Source organism: Procambarus clarkii, chromosome 66 (genome assembly GCF_040958095.1).
Source record: "Procambarus clarkii isolate CNS0578487 chromosome 66, FALCON_Pclarkii_2.0, whole genome shotgun sequence".
Lineage (NCBI taxonomy): Eukaryota > Metazoa > Arthropoda > Malacostraca > Decapoda > Cambaridae > Procambarus > Procambarus clarkii.
In genome coordinates this window covers 28,310,851-28,326,673 of record NC_091215.1, presented here as the reverse complement: position 1 = coordinate 28,326,673, position 15,823 = coordinate 28,310,851, and the positions used below count along the sequence as shown (strand labels likewise).

General features: G+C 36.9%; 1 protein-coding gene across 1 annotated transcript; it reads right to left on the bottom strand.

Moving 5' to 3' along the window:
• Positions 1–5: 5 nt before the first annotated feature.
• On the bottom strand, positions 6–15,420 carry LOC123769202 (dehydrogenase/reductase SDR family member 12). Its single transcript, XM_045760221.2, has 9 exons — positions 14,756–15,420; positions 11,544–11,626; positions 8,508–8,641; positions 8,202–8,297; positions 7,881–8,005; positions 6,930–7,065; positions 5,612–5,728; positions 5,135–5,237; positions 6–3,824 (listed from the first exon to the last, which is right to left on the bottom strand). Exons 1-9 carry the CDS (start codon positions 14,809–14,811, stop codon positions 3,712–3,714), a joined length of 963 nt encoding a protein of 320 aa, XP_045616177.1. The 5' UTR covers positions 14,812–15,420; the 3' UTR covers positions 6–3,711.
• Between the last annotated feature and the right edge of the window lie 403 nt (positions 15,421–15,823).

Below are 15,823 nucleotides of genomic sequence, written 5' to 3'. Positions count from 1 at the left end.
ATCAACAAAGTATTTTACATATTATATTTTTTGTAGCAAATTTGATATCATAATGTGCACATTTTTAAGCGTGTTCTATAGTTCACACTAATAAAACCAATTTCTAGTATAATAAAAAATTTAAACTTAAGATGCATGAACAAATAGTGCATGCTAATTTAATGTATTGATAAAGTTTGACTCATACATACAGGCTTAGTGCTCCACATCATCTACTTAATTTACACACGTGTCTGATTATAATAAATACAAATTTATATTTCAGTTTCACAAGCAAAGTTTAAATTCCACAAAATTGTTTCACCTATAAATAGTCAATGCTCCATTATACAGATTTAACTGCTCCCCAAAATTAAACTAGCTATAGATATTACTTGTTGGGTACCAACTGGGATAATTGACTACAGATGAAATATCCACAAAATCTATAAATCCTTGGTATATGTTTTCTGCTTTAATGCCATAGTTTATTTGGAAAATTATCAGTTTCATACAGTACATTATAACCAAATATAATAATGTAAAAAAACTATTCATAAATGGTAGTACATTTGTGAGCGAGTGTACTTTTTATGTATATATACTACCATTTATGAATAGTTTTTTATTTGATTGATATAATGTATTGTAATGAGAGATCCGGAAAAAATTACTAATACAAAATGAAATGACAAACGTGATATATCTATGAGAAAATATTGAGGCCGCACGTTGGGTTCCTATCATACGGCTTCAATATTTTCTAAAAAATTAATTAATCTGTTTTTTTTTATTCTTTACCATGTGTGGGTTCCATGTTGGACTATATACTCTAGCAATGCTCTAACATTGACCATGTATATAACCTTGGAAGATTTTCTGTTAGGTTCTTAAGTCATCCATATGTTTGCTAGACCTGGACATATAGCTAATGATCCTGTTAATCTGGTGTTACATCCACTCCCAGGTCCTCCTTTTCTGACTCTTGCAACTTCCTCCCTGCTAGACTACTATTCTTCTGGTACCCTCTTTCACACTTCATTAGTGTGGAATTACATTACATCACTACCTATAAAATTATCAAGAGGAACTGACAGCTCCTTCCCTCTGTTCTATCCCAGCCCCTCCTCCTCACATATAATTACCATACCTTTGAAGATATATAGCTTTCCGAGTTAAATGCAAATAGCAGTAGCGTTGCTTTATTAAAAAAAAACACGAACAAGGCTATCAGGACTGTAAAAAACCGGCAGTAAAAAAATTGCTGATCGCAAAAGATAATGAAATTTTCAGTCATGTAGTAGAGAGAAATAGCAGGGGAAAACTGTTACCACTATTATTCAGTATTTTTATTATTAAAACAGCAAAATATTAAAATGTAGAGGGCCTTGGTAGTCCCCATACAAGTGTTAAAAGTAAACTCGGTACATTACATATAAAACGGATATCCCCACCTGCTTGCACAGATGAACAAGACACACACACTCAAGCAATGATCTAGGGATACATATGAAGCCTAAACAAATATCATTGCTAAAAACTGAACACTTGACCATCATTTGTGGACAACGAGTTGGTAAGTGTAGCAACTATTGCTTGACCATACAAATATGGACTGTTGCACACACACACACACACACACACAACATTTCTGTCCGTAAATGTTAATTTTGTCGAGGGCATGAAAAAGAAGGCAACACCCAAGCCTAAACTTCCAGCCTAGGTTAGGTTGTATAGTTACTGTTGTAATTTGTAGTGCAGCATTTGGAGTGTGCCAATAATACACAATGCAAATTACTTTGTATACAACAATCTATTTTGCAAGAATAATAAAAAAAAACTAGTGATTTAGTTATGCATAACTATCTACAAGGGAAGAATGAAATGGATACGTTCAGAATTGCCGTATTCTTCCTCCTTTTTGGATACTTGCACACCAGTCCATTTCTGTACGTTACACCAATAATTGCCACAAACCATCATGTTTGCAGGAAGGGCCACTTTTTACACAATCTTGATGGACAGAGAAATATAAATTGCAATTTTACACTACACAAATATGTATGTATGTATGTGTATATTATATTATATATAATTTATACTATTTTTTTTTTACTTCTGAGTAATAAGTGAATGCACCTGGAGCTTCAACTCTCCGGGTGCATGTAGAAGGTCTGATCCGGGACTCGTGGCAATGTAAACAGAAACTCAAACTTAGGACTAACACATACAGATTATACTATTAATACAATACTGTACTAACACTTGTGCACAATATGCAGGACACACCCTCCAATGACCAGTTGGGGGTGGTGCACAATTATCAACCACAACTACGAAGGTGGTGCACTATAATCACCTACCAACAGTTCAATGTAATATTGGTCACACTACAGCTGACAGGTACTCGTCTCCATACTTGAACGAGTCATTGTCACAATGACTGAATGCTACAAAACTAAGGCAAATTATTAGAATGTTTCACACTAAAGCTTTCTTTATAATGTCGACGATCAGTAACAAAGTGCACCAAGACTAGTCAACTGGGTCTGACATACAACCTTATTGACAGACATGATGCTAAAGGGCCTGGAAAAGAATTAGGCTTATGCTGGTCACGATTCATTTCTTGCATGGCGAAAAGTTTTGTACCAAATATCTATTGCTTCTTAAATGTGCTTGCTGAGATAACTAATCTAGATGCCTCTGGAAGGACTGTGTGTAAAAACTATAATCAGGCTACAATAAAACCCTTAATTGTGTAAGGCAGGATTTCCTGAAATATCTTGTGCAAAGTGATCACTTGACATTATACAGTACTGATAAAAAATGGATCCATTCCAGTCATATCCTAAGGTCTGGTTGTTGTATACTCCACTTTTAATAAAACACCAGCTTCTACATTAATTCCAAATATACCCACCCCCTTCCAGCCACAAATATACAGTACTGCATAAAATAGTTACAGATTGGTGGATTTTACGATGAAACAATATAACCCTAACAGAAATGTCAAAACAAAAAGGGTGCAAGGAGTCAAGGTCAAATCATGGTGTTGAGGTTGTGTGGGGGAACTGGGACCTCACAGACGACAAGAAGCATGGCAGCAGATGACGGTGAGCATGTGGAATGTACTGAAAAAAGTTACAGTCATCACCTCTATCCACAGATTCAAGAGGAAGTCAGAGTGAGCAAGAATATCTAGAGATTTAAGAACACCAATAGCAAGTTGGATGCAGGAGCTAAAATATCTTAATCTCCAGACACCAATAGATAAGAACTGCTTAGATTCTCAAATACCAAACACAACACATTTAAAAAAAAAAAAATAAGAATTAAAAAGTAAACTCTGCATCTTTTAAAACTTCTGCAATTCAAGAACTTATCGAACTGCTAAATCTAAATATAATTACCTTACGGATTGTTTTTCTGGTGAATTTTTACTTTATTCTGTGGCTTGAGTTCACCTGTTCACCCAAACTTACTGGAAATTGTAAAATATGTATAGAAAGTTATAAACAATTTTCTTTCAAACAATTCAAATACAAGTTTAAGCTCGTATCATCAACCTTGAAGCTTCTGAAGCAACAAAGAACCCCCTCTCTCAAAACAACAGACATCACCCAGGAATAGCAGTAACCACAGGAGCCAGGAGGCCTGGTCGACGACCGGGCCGCGGGGACACGAAGCTCCGGAAGCACCTCAAGGTAAGGTAAGGTAACCAAGCCAAGTTTACCCTCCAAATTTCTTAGAAAGCTCCTCAAGCACCGACATAAATTCCTCCTCCTCTTTAGTAGTCACTTTGGTTGATGCCAAAGGCAGGTGAGTGGGAACAGGACTTCTATCTGGAAAATTAAAAAATTTAAAAAATATAAAACCACACTCAATTTCATTCATTCTGTATTTTCTGTACCTCTACACAAAGAAAGTACAAATCACAAAAACAGTATCAAGTATCACCGCTAAATCGTTAAGTATCTCCAAGAAGATTCCCTACAGTTTTCACCATGTTTTTGTTCCAAATTCACAGTGGCTAAGCATTGTCTGGAGAATATCTTCATGTAGCAATACGATACTTTCAAATCTTGTGTGTGATGGTGTAAGAAAATCCCTGTTACCACAGAACCTTGTAGCTCATGTTTTGTGGTACTCAACAGTACTGATGGCAAAAATACTATAAGAAGCTTTGCAATACGTATTGTGCAATTATGTGCCTAAGTATTGTCCAACTATGTGCCAAAGCATTGTCCAACTATGTGCCAAAGCATTGTGCAATTATGTGCCAAAGTATTGTGCAATTATATGCCAAAGAATTGTGCAATTATGTGCCAAAGTATTGTGCAACTGTAGCAAAGTATTGGGCAACTATGTGCCAAAGTATTGGGGAACTATTTACCAAAGTATTGTGCAATTATGTGCATAAGTATGGCGCAACTATGTGCCTAAGTATTGGGCAACTATGCACCAAAGTATTGTGCAATTATGTGCCAAAGTATTGTGCAATTATGTGCCTAAGTATTGGGCAACTATGCGCCAAAGTATTGTGCAATTATGCGCGCAAGTATCATACAATTATGTGCCTAAGTTTTACTCTTGGAAAGGAATGGTTCAAGATTAATTTATTTGGAATTGTTGTCATTAGGGGCTGTCTTTTACCAGTAAATTTTCATCTTCATAACCCAGTTTTAAAACTAAATATTCTTTATATCTGTAGATTGAACGTGACTGCTTCCTCTAGCCAGTATCTGAGTATCCTAACACATATCTTGATAAAGGTCCAGGACAGACCGAAACGTCATCGTTTCTTCATCTTCCGATGTGTGGTTTGGTCATCAAATACAAAGAGTGTTATACTTAAAATTGTCAAGACAGTCTCAATTTCACATAGACACCATGCATAAAACAAAAATTCCTACTGGGGATACATAATTATTAAAAGCTAAGCAAATGAAGGAGAGGAATTCTGATTTAATTACTGAAGTTGAATATCCAATTGCCACAGAGAATAAATTTGTAAAAACTTAAGAAAACTAAAAGATACCTGGTATTCTTATAATTTTACTGCTTTTTTTTATGAAACTTTTATTCAAACTTTTATTCTTAATATTTAATACAGCAAAAAATCTAGAATATAAATTGAACTTTAAGCACCTACCTTGAAAGAACAGTCCTGAAGAATGAACAATGACTGCTGGTGACACTGCCAACCACACAGCAGTATCTGCTCCCTCACCACCTTCTCTCAGCTTATCCTTCATCTAGGACAAAATATACAAGTTGGAGTAAATATGAAAACACACACACTTGTGAGCACAACACTTCAGCTACTCTTAAGTTATACTGTGTTTTAGACCAGGATTATGCTGTTAGGCTGGGTGGCAGTCTTGACCCAGATACCATAGGGAACCATTCAGTTGGTTCCTGTTGGGTCACTCTGCATACAAGCATGAACCCTTCTAATTAAACACAAGCATAGACCACAGTACGACAGAATATAACAGAATATATATCCCAACATGCAGACAATTATATCTGGACACAAGTGATCAGTCCAACTGAGGATGTCTGAATGCAATTTAGTTGATTGTATAAGGAATGGTGTATCTACAGAACAAGACACGTTTTATGGCACCTTTTCGTAGAAATCTGGCATGGAGACCCGTAAAGCTGGAGTGTCTGTCCAGCCTGGATGCATACAAGAGAAATGAATCTCTGGATGATTTTTAGCATACTGCTCTGTCATTACCACCTGAAAAGCAAGAGAAGCAATTACAACCTTCTTAACAAACTCTTTGTAAATCAAAGGAGTTACAGCTATTCCATATACTGTACATTACAATATAATTTGAATCAACCACTGTTGAAATACAAGAAAGCCATGTATCCAGTAGTCATTCTGTAAAGTACTTATATTTCTATACACAATATTTTAGTCATTGACCACCATACTTCAAGCTCTGACTTTCAAATCAACATGTATGAAAATGTCATTACAGTTCAGTACACACTTAATTTAACAAGACATATAGAACTATGCCTCCCCCTCTATAGTCTTGTTATTGCCAGCAAGCCATTAGTTGCTGTTGTCTGTTAGACTATTTGTCTGTCTGGCTTTTACTACTTGCCTGCCTGAATTCAAACTGGGGTCATAGCTGCAACACACACCCCCTCCACCACCATTCTTATTTCTTTGTAGTACTGTATGATTCATGTATATAATATTTGCGCTTATAGATTCCTATTTACAATGTGAATATGAATACAGTATAGTAACCAAGATTCTTCACATATAATAAGCAGGACCGGTATAAGGGTACGTGGAGCCATCGGCAAACTTTCAAGCTCGAGAATAAAGTATTATATCTTGAAAAAGCATTTTAATATTCTGGGTCAAAGTGAGCATTTTCTAGAGTATTCCTAGAACCAGTTTGACCCAACAAGAACAGTTTGGTAGTTCCGAACTTCACCGCCACAGATGTCAACCCGACACAGTTGCACCACATGATAACCACACCCAGGCAGGCTCTTCCCTTAAGAAGCAACCTGGGGCCAGATTCAGAAAGCAGTTACACAAGCACTTACAAACCAGTACATCTTTTCTCAATCTTTGATGGCTTTGTTCACAATTATTAAACAGTTAATGAGCTCCGAAGCACCAGGGGGCTTTTTGTAACAATTACAACAGCTGATTGGGAAGTTTTCATGCTTGTAAACAGCTTATTAAATGTAACCAAAGCTGTCAAAGATTGAGGAAAGATGTACTCGTTCGTAAGTACTTGCGTAACTTTTTCGTGAATCTGACCCCTGGAAATTAGTACAGTATCAACTTGAACATGTGCGCTGTATTTCTTTTCTATAACATTTGAAATGGAGCAATATTAAATAATAATAAAGTGTATGTGATAAAAAAAATAAGAAGTTGGAGAGATAAAACAAAACATTAATCACACCTGTTGCCTTTTGTTCTGAGCATAGGCCATCGTGCCATCATATGGATACATCTTCTCAAACTGCAAGTCTGCATAGTCAAGTTTCTGGACCAACATGCCACCTGAAGTCACTGTTACCACCCTTGGCGTATCACTTCTGTAAAATACATTCAAAATTAGCAAAATTATAACATAATAGCATTACACTACAAAGTTCCAACACCAACAAGCACTTTATTTAAATAAAAACTAAATATTTTGTAGACAATTCAGTTTTAACTCCTCCAGGTTTGGTATGAAACAAAAGTAAAAGATTTAGTCAAACATCGGTTGTTTCTAAGTCTGCCCAACCACTTGGGCTGGACGGTAGAGCAATGGTGTCGCTTCATGCAGGTCGGCATTCAATCTCTGACCGTCCTAGTGGTTGGGCACCATTCCTTCACCCTGCCCCATCCCAAATCCTTATCCTGACCCCTTCCAAGTGCTATATAGTTGTAATGATTTGGTGCTTTCCACTGATAATTCCCTCCCTCTAAATCTTTTTTAACTTAAAGGAGCAACTTAATGGAATAGCTCGATAATAAGACTTTGCAGTTAATGTGAAGTGACTTTATATGCAGATTGCATATAAAGGCACTGTTGCTCCCATTCCTTACCTTATGACCTTACTTCCTATGTACATCCAATAGTAGAATACAATAACTATTTGATTTATAACAATTTGGTGACATTTACAGTGATTTCATGACAGATACTTGTGTTTTTTTAACAAAGCCACTTATCACAGACCTCGGAAGTTGCAATCAATTGAAGATTAGCATAGCAAAAACACTGAACTAGTCTGACCAAAATTAGTCCTGAAATTAAGCAGGTTAACAGGGGAAAACAAACATATAATAAAGCACAATTTTGGGAGTCATGAGATTCCATAAAGCACCAATCCTTTATCTTCAAGAGAATCTAAGATCTTACTTCTTTATCAATGGGAGGAGATTAGTGGTGAGTATGTAGGTGCCGAGTGTGTTCGTGGCAAAGTTCTTCTCCAAGTTATCTTCCGTCAACTGCCGAGGGTTGACCATACACCCAGCATTATTAACCTGAAACCAAGTTCACTTGTTCATAATTTTTTTAGATTTTACCTTTAAAACTTATGTCTTATCTGCTGGAAAATACAATCCATTAATTTTTGGTACTGAAAATAACCTACAGTATTATTGACAATAGCTTTTAGGGATGACAACACACTTGAGTATGTAGAAGACACAAGATAGAGATATAAGAAGCAATGCTTACCAGTACATTCAGGCTGTCATTCTCCTTACAGAAATCTTGAGTAAACTTGTGCACATCTCTGGGCTTTGACATGTCAAGGATGTGTACAAAGATATTCTGTGGACAAAGAAAATAAATCTTATCCTCAAAAAGATCCTGTTAGTTCTAACAGATACTGATGTCACAATAGCATACCTTTTACTGTACAGCAATATAGATGGATCGCTACATCTATACATAGAAATGAATTAAGACTAGAGGGATATAGCTAAAGCAGTTTCCCAAGAATACAGATAGCATTGTTATTAGCATGATAAGAACAAATACCTGATTATTAGAAACTTCGACAATCTCCTTTTTGGCTTCTTCAGCGGCAGTTGGGTTGCGGCACACCATGTGAACAGTTCCTCCGCGTTTTGCTATTTCTGTAGCTATACACTTGCCAATTCCACTGTTTGCTCCTGTAATAAAGCATTCCAACTTTCAATGACAAATAGCAAATTAATAATTCATAATCAAAATACATGTAATCATATTTTTATTTGTCTTAGGAATAGTAGTGAAAGTACACTGCAGTATAAAAAAAAAAAAAAAAAAAAAAAAAAAAAAAAAAAAAAAAAAAAAAAAAAAAAAAATAATACAATATTTCATTCATATTTTCTACAATCCTGAGCTCCCAGCATATCTTCAAACATTGTAATTTATAATGATATTTACATGTTGGGTTAGTGCCCTAATGTTAATATTCTAGATCACCCTATGCACGTGACAAGGATGTAAGCTGTCAACTAAGCACCACCTGTCTACGAGTAAGTGACGCAAGTAAGTGAAGTGTGACGAGTAAGCTACTTCATTATACTGTACACACTTTGAGGGGACAAATTACATTGAAAATATGAAGCTTTATTTCAGGAACTGAAGAACTGTTGCATGCATTATAGTTCAATGCAGTAAAATTTAATAATTTCCAGTGCACGCATCTACTTTTATGCATTTGTGAAGCCAGTGTCAAGCGAGTGATGTAACAAAATTTACAATAACTGTACATAAACATCCTACATATATATAAACTAGATATATTTTTATTCCTGAATAATGACCAAGAATGGTCCCCCCCAAAAATTGCATTTCAGTTCTATAAATACTGTGCAGCATATAACAACAGTACAGTATATAAATACTGTGCAGCATATAACAACAGTACAGTATATAAATACTGTGCAGCATATAACAACGGTACAGTACATAAATACTGTGCAGCATATAACAACAGTACAGTATATAAATACTGTGCAGCATATAACAACAGTACAGTATATAAATACTGTGCAGCATATAACAACAGTACAGTATATAAATACTGTGCAGCATATAACAACAGTACAGTACATAAATACTGTGCAGCATATAACAACAGTACAGTACATAAATACTGTGCAGCATATAACAACAGTACAGTACATAAATACTGTGCAGCATATAACAACAGTACAGTATATAAATACTGTGCAGCATATAACAACAGTACAGTATATAAATACTGTGCAGCATATAACAACAGTACAGTATATAAATACTGTGCAGCATATAACAACAGTACAGTATATAAATACTGTGCAGCATATAACAACAGTACAGTATATAAATACTGTGCAGCATATAACAACAGTACAGTATATAAATACTGTGCAGCATATAACAACAGTACAGTATATAAATACTGTGCAGCATATAACAACAGTACAGTATATAAATACTGTGCAGCATATAACAACAGTACAGTATATAAATACTGTGCAATATATAAAACTTTAGTACAGTAGTAACAAATATTGTAATATAAAATCACAACCATTTAACTTTCCCCCCTCCCCAACCTAAACATGCATACAGTATACCATTGTTGGTCACGGGAAGCTTGAGAGACTTGCTAAATACAGTACCAAGGTCTCCCTAGTCAAGGAAAAGACAGTCCATGTATTGTATTGTCTTACCAGGGAAAAGCACCAAGCCATTACGACTTTATAGCACTTAGAAGATATCAGGATAAGGAATTCGGATGGGACGGAGGAGAGGAATGGTGCCCAACCACTTGGAAGGTTGGGGATTGAATGCCAACCTGCATGAAGCGAGACCGTCGCCCTACCGTCCAGCCGAAGGGGTGGGACATACTGTACAATGACAGTCCATGTAGACACCAATTCAGGATTGGCCTTAACCTGACTGACCAAGTGACACGCACACTGCAACATGCAATTTGAATTTGTTTTAAATCAAATTTTCATAACTCTGACAAGTCATGTGCAATGCAGGAAAAAAAAACGTTGATACCCATTTGGTGCACAAAAGATATGCTATATGTATAAATAACAAGTGCAACTTCAATAATTTGGACTAGCAAGTTGCAGACCAGTTTCAAACATTAAAATGCATGCAATCCTTGATTTGAGTGGGGAATATTTTCTTGCCAAAAAAAAAATCCAGATAAAACTTAAAAATGTGACAAAAATGACAATATGTTCCCAAGATCTCAAAAAACAGCTTTCTTCTACTCAATACTAAACAATATCAACTTCAGAATGCTTTGAACAAGGCGAATAAATATTATCAAAGAGTTTGTATGATACAAGAATGCAAGATGTGTGGTTGCCTGACTGCCAAAAAAGTGACAAAACAGAGGACAGGAGCAGATTATCTACCCCAGTCCATGTTAAAGTATGCTCAACATGTATCCCACCAAGATTCAACCATGTTCTAAACTGGGTATAAAAACTTGTTATCTATTTAACTTCAAATCTACAAAATCCAATACAGTACTGCAAAATTGAAAGCCGCCTTAATTGCTAAATATGGTTTCAATATACTGTACTGTAGAGCAAATTGAAGTTAATCATATGGAGGATATGTAAAACTTCATTTACTACTTACAATTAAAAGTTCTTGACAACTGCAAGGAAAAGTATGCCCAGTATTTATTGCCGAGAAGTAGTTAAACATTACAGTATATATAGTACAGTATTAACATTCATTGGACCTAAATTCCATTTATACGTACCAGGATATAAAATATATTTCAGAATCCAAGCCTGTAGTAGTCTAGCAGATCTCTCTCCATTTGTTCATGAAGGACAAATGTATATATGCTAACTAGCATTATAAATGAATTGCCACATTTATGGTACAAACAAACAAACAAAAATTCCCGTCCCTATCCATGCTGTGATTGAGGCTTTACTTATACGTACTTATCCAATTTGTGTTCCATGATTCTAGCTAATACATACATCAAATTTCCTTACTGTACTGGTATAGAAAAAATGAACAGAGTGCAACATTACATTTGCCAGCATGACTGATGCTCACCAGTTACCATAAAATGGCGCCCACTGCAATCCACTTCCAGGTCATCTTCCTTGAACTTCTTACTGGCAGTCAGGTACCCATTCCTAATAAATTTTAACAGATAACAGAGATAAATGTAACAAGACTAAATAAGGTGTCTTGAACCTTATTACTGTGTAAAATTAAATCAGACAATTCGTATTCATTTTCCAAAAGGAATTAAGCCAGCAAACTTATCTGAGGAGTGCTGCCTAACACAAATGGGTTGCATAACTAGCAATGGCTAATCTACTGATTGTAGTAGTCATGGATACTGTCATTTGAGAAAGGGCATTTGTGCAACTTACATTGTGACTTATCAGTTCTATAACATGAAAGTCTACCCTTACCCTTAGGTACTGTATTCGTTTCTTAAGACAAAATCATCATCTCCATAATAGATTTAAATAAAGAGTAAGGAACGCTTGCATGAAAGGTCAGTTTGAAAACGCCAAATACCGAACAGCAAGTGGTATACGGCCCCTCTGTCCTGATTACTTAAGTGGCCCTGCAACAAGTTATCACAAAGCTCTACCAAGCCCACACACATCAGCTTGCTCCTAGTTACACACAACTTGACCCAAGGTGTGGAGGTGGGGAAGACATTGCTCATAGTTGCAAGGTAATTTTCTTATGGCTATTTTCCAATCCACAAATACCTTCTACCATCTAGAGGGTGGGAATTATCAGGGGAAAGCACCAAGCCATTACGACTATATAGCACTTGACAATGCGATCTAGAAGGTGAAGAAACACTAAATCACTTAATCTTGATTTTATTTCTTTGACATTTCATCAACAACGATGTTACATCTTCAGGAATATACACTTTGACACTAGGGACACAGGTATACTAATTTTACATGCAAAAGCACACATTTATAAGCAAGAGTACACCTCACTCTACAATTAAGTACTGTACTGTATTCCTTAATCATAGATAGCGGTGAAGAATCGGGTGAAACGATTGCTGCCTAACTTCAGGTAATTGTTGCCTACCGGGTCTTATCTTCCCTTAGGATCAATGAAGGGCCATCGAACAATTGTATGCTCGAAGTCTAATTCACTTGTATGTAGATTACTGATATCTGCTCAAATGAATACGGCCTCAAGTCTTTGGAGCCGTCTTCGATCATTGGTACACATGATTATTGAGGTATCTATCACTATGTCTTGGTGAGTCATGACTTGGTGGCTTTGCAAAAATGTAAAAACATCAATGCTATGTACTCTCATAAACCCAATGTACCTTCTTGTATATCTATATAAATAAAAATAAAATAAAAATATATCACAGAATACACACCGCTTTCTCTGGATTAATGCTAGAATTTTCCAATTAGCGAATCCAAACATAAACTAGGGATTGTAGGTACATTGAACAAGCCAACGGGGTGTTTCCATTATTTGGACACACACTCTTGGCACTGCACATCTGTACACTAATAAAAACACACCTACACTTCTTATACAGTTCTCGTCATGACTTCCTTAATTAGCTAAACAAAAAGACTTGTTTTGGTTTCTCATTGTTGGAAAGAGGAAGCCTCTCAGGCTTACCATCATCTACTTGAGCCGCTGGTCACCTTCGTCTACTTTAGCCACTGGTCACCTTCGTCACCATCATCACCATTAGCCACTGATCCATCCCAGGATACAACCCACAACAGTTTACTAATTCCTGAATACCTTGTTTACTGTTCATTGTAGTACAATAAGTTTGTTACAAGCAGTCATTATAATGTCTGAAGATAAACTGTAAATGCTAATGTAAAATATCCACCGAGTTCTAAGACCTTTAGTGCCCTCTGTAATACTTTTACCTTACTGTCGATAGGATGAGTACGCGTTAGACAAACTGATACAAGTCACATCGTACACAAGACGATTCACCAGCGGATTTTGAAATTTAATCTAACCTAGCTCAACCCAACCTAACCTACCCAACTGTGCCCAATACATCCTGAGCTAATACAGCCTAACATAACAATATACAGTGTAGTATATGCTTTTAAGGAATAGAAAGAGCTTCGCCAAAGCATCTCGTGTCCGAAACAACCAGTCCCCGACAAACTACCACCTTGGTTACCTTGTGGTTACCTTGAGGTGATTCCGGGGCTTAGTGACCCCGCAGCCCAGTTGTCGACCAGGCCCCCTCGTTGCTGGACTGGTCAACCAGGCTGTTGGATGCGGCTGCTCGCAGCCTGATGTATGAGTCACAGCCTGGTTGATCAGGTATATCAGGTTGGTCAGGTACCACTCACAGGATGAGTACGAGGTTCACAAACTACCACTGACAGGACGAGTGTGATATTCACACTACTTCAGAATAGTTAACAAATGGAATGCATTAGGTAGTGATGTAGTGGAGGCTGACTCCATACACATTTTCAAGTGTAGATATGACAGAGCCCAGTAGGCTCAGGAACCTGTACACCAGTTGATTGACAGTCGAGAGGCGGGACCAAAGAGCCAGAGATCAACTCACGCAAGCACAACTAGACGAATACAATAAATACCGGCTCATAAGAGTACAAGGTTCACAAACTACCGCTCACAGGACGAGTATGAGATTCGCAGTAATCTAGCCGGCAGCAACCATAAAACATGCTGGGAATCGAATCGAAGACCTCTCACTTGTAATATTATCCAATTACCTATCTTTAGGTAATTCTTCTTGGGATGATTTCGGGACTAAGTGTCCCAGTCCTCGACCAGGTGTCCACCCCCAGGAAGCAGCCCGTGACAGCTGACAAACCCCCAGGTACCTATTTACTGCTAGGTAACAGGGGGCATCAGGGTGAAACTGCCCATTGTTTCTCGCCGGCGCCCGGGATCGAACTCGGGGACCACAGCATCACGTGTCCAGTGTTCTGTCCGCTCAGCCACCGGCTCCCCCCCTCCCCCCTAAGTGTAATTAGGTAAAAAAAGCCCGGGATCGAACCCAGGGACCACAGCATCACGAGTCCAGTGTTCTGTCCACTCAGCCACCGGCTCCCCCCCTCCTCCTTAAGTGTAATTAGGTAAAAAAAACAGTAAGGCGAATGTGAAACAACGACAGGAAACGCCTTAAATAAGAACTGACTGCTGAAACTCTGTGGTCATACAACAAGCTTCGCCAGTGTTGGTTCCCTTCTCCTACTAGGACCTAACTCACCCCTTACTCTATATATATATACAGTTTGCCAGCTTACTTGGTGAACTCCTTGAGGCCCTTGAAGAACCAGACGGTGTTCCTGTAGAGAGACATGGCGAGGTACCAGAGAGTAATAAGGGTGCCGGGACGCCGCGTGCCTCTCCTGCCTTACAATATTACCCAACACGCTACAGTATTTGGATTTTATTTTATTTTATTGATTTATATACAAGAAGGAACATTTGGAATTAACAGAGAACATAGAAATTGAGTAGAATATAGAATATAGAATATATAGAATGTAGAAATTTCGCTGGGAATGCCAATCAAATCAAATATTCAGGTAAAAGTGTACATACAATCCAGGATGAATTATGAATATAATGTATGTATGGTGTATGTATGTACTAGTTCTAGATAGAACTAGTATATACAGTACCTAAAGCCATTAATAAGCTTAGCATTTCGGGCAAGGTGATGGGGGGGGGATAAATATGTTTCAAATACAATTGAAAATACAGGTCATATCAGAATAGTATGAGCTGTGTAGTGTAAGATAAACAGAAATACTTGTATTATCCTTTCATAATCAATAGTGAAAATTGTGCAAAGTATTACCAAAATGAGTTAATATCTCTAAGATCATTATTATTGCGTAATTTTTAAGCTACATACTAGCGAGTACTGCTACATTCACACACTGCCCTTATAACATATATTGATGTTATAAGGGAGGATACAGTATATGTATATACTGTATCCTGTGGATACAGTATATGTATGTACTGTATCCTGTGAATACAGTATATACATACACTATTTTGATACCTTGTCCAGAGGTTACACTTAGCTAATTTTTTTTTCTTCACCGTATCCATCTTTTTTTTTATTATTATTATTAACATGCTAGGTATACACATTAGTGTGTTGCTACAGTTCCTATAAGTAAGCTTATTCTTGTGCTGTTCCAAGATTATGCTAGTGAAGGTAGGAATGCCCTGTGAGATGGGGATATTGATCGCTGTATCTATCGGTGATTTCTCGATAATTACGAAACGCGTTCAAGCGTCGCGTCAGACTAGAAATAAAAAAGAATTTTGGAGAATTGACTTTTCAATTACCATCG

Coding starts and splice junctions, on each gene's coding strand:
- LOC123769202 (XM_045760221.2), bottom strand. CDS start 14,811: ATGTCTCTCTACAGGAACACCGTCTGGTTCTTCAAGGGCCTCAAGGAG. Junction 11,627..14,755: donor GGCCTCAAGGAGTTCACCAA/GTAAGCTGGCAA, acceptor AAAATTTATTAG/GAATGGGTACCTGACTGCCA. Junction 8,006..8,201: donor ATGACAGCCTGAATGTACTG/GTAAGCATTGCT, acceptor ACTTGGTTTCAG/GTTAATAATGCTGGGTGTAT.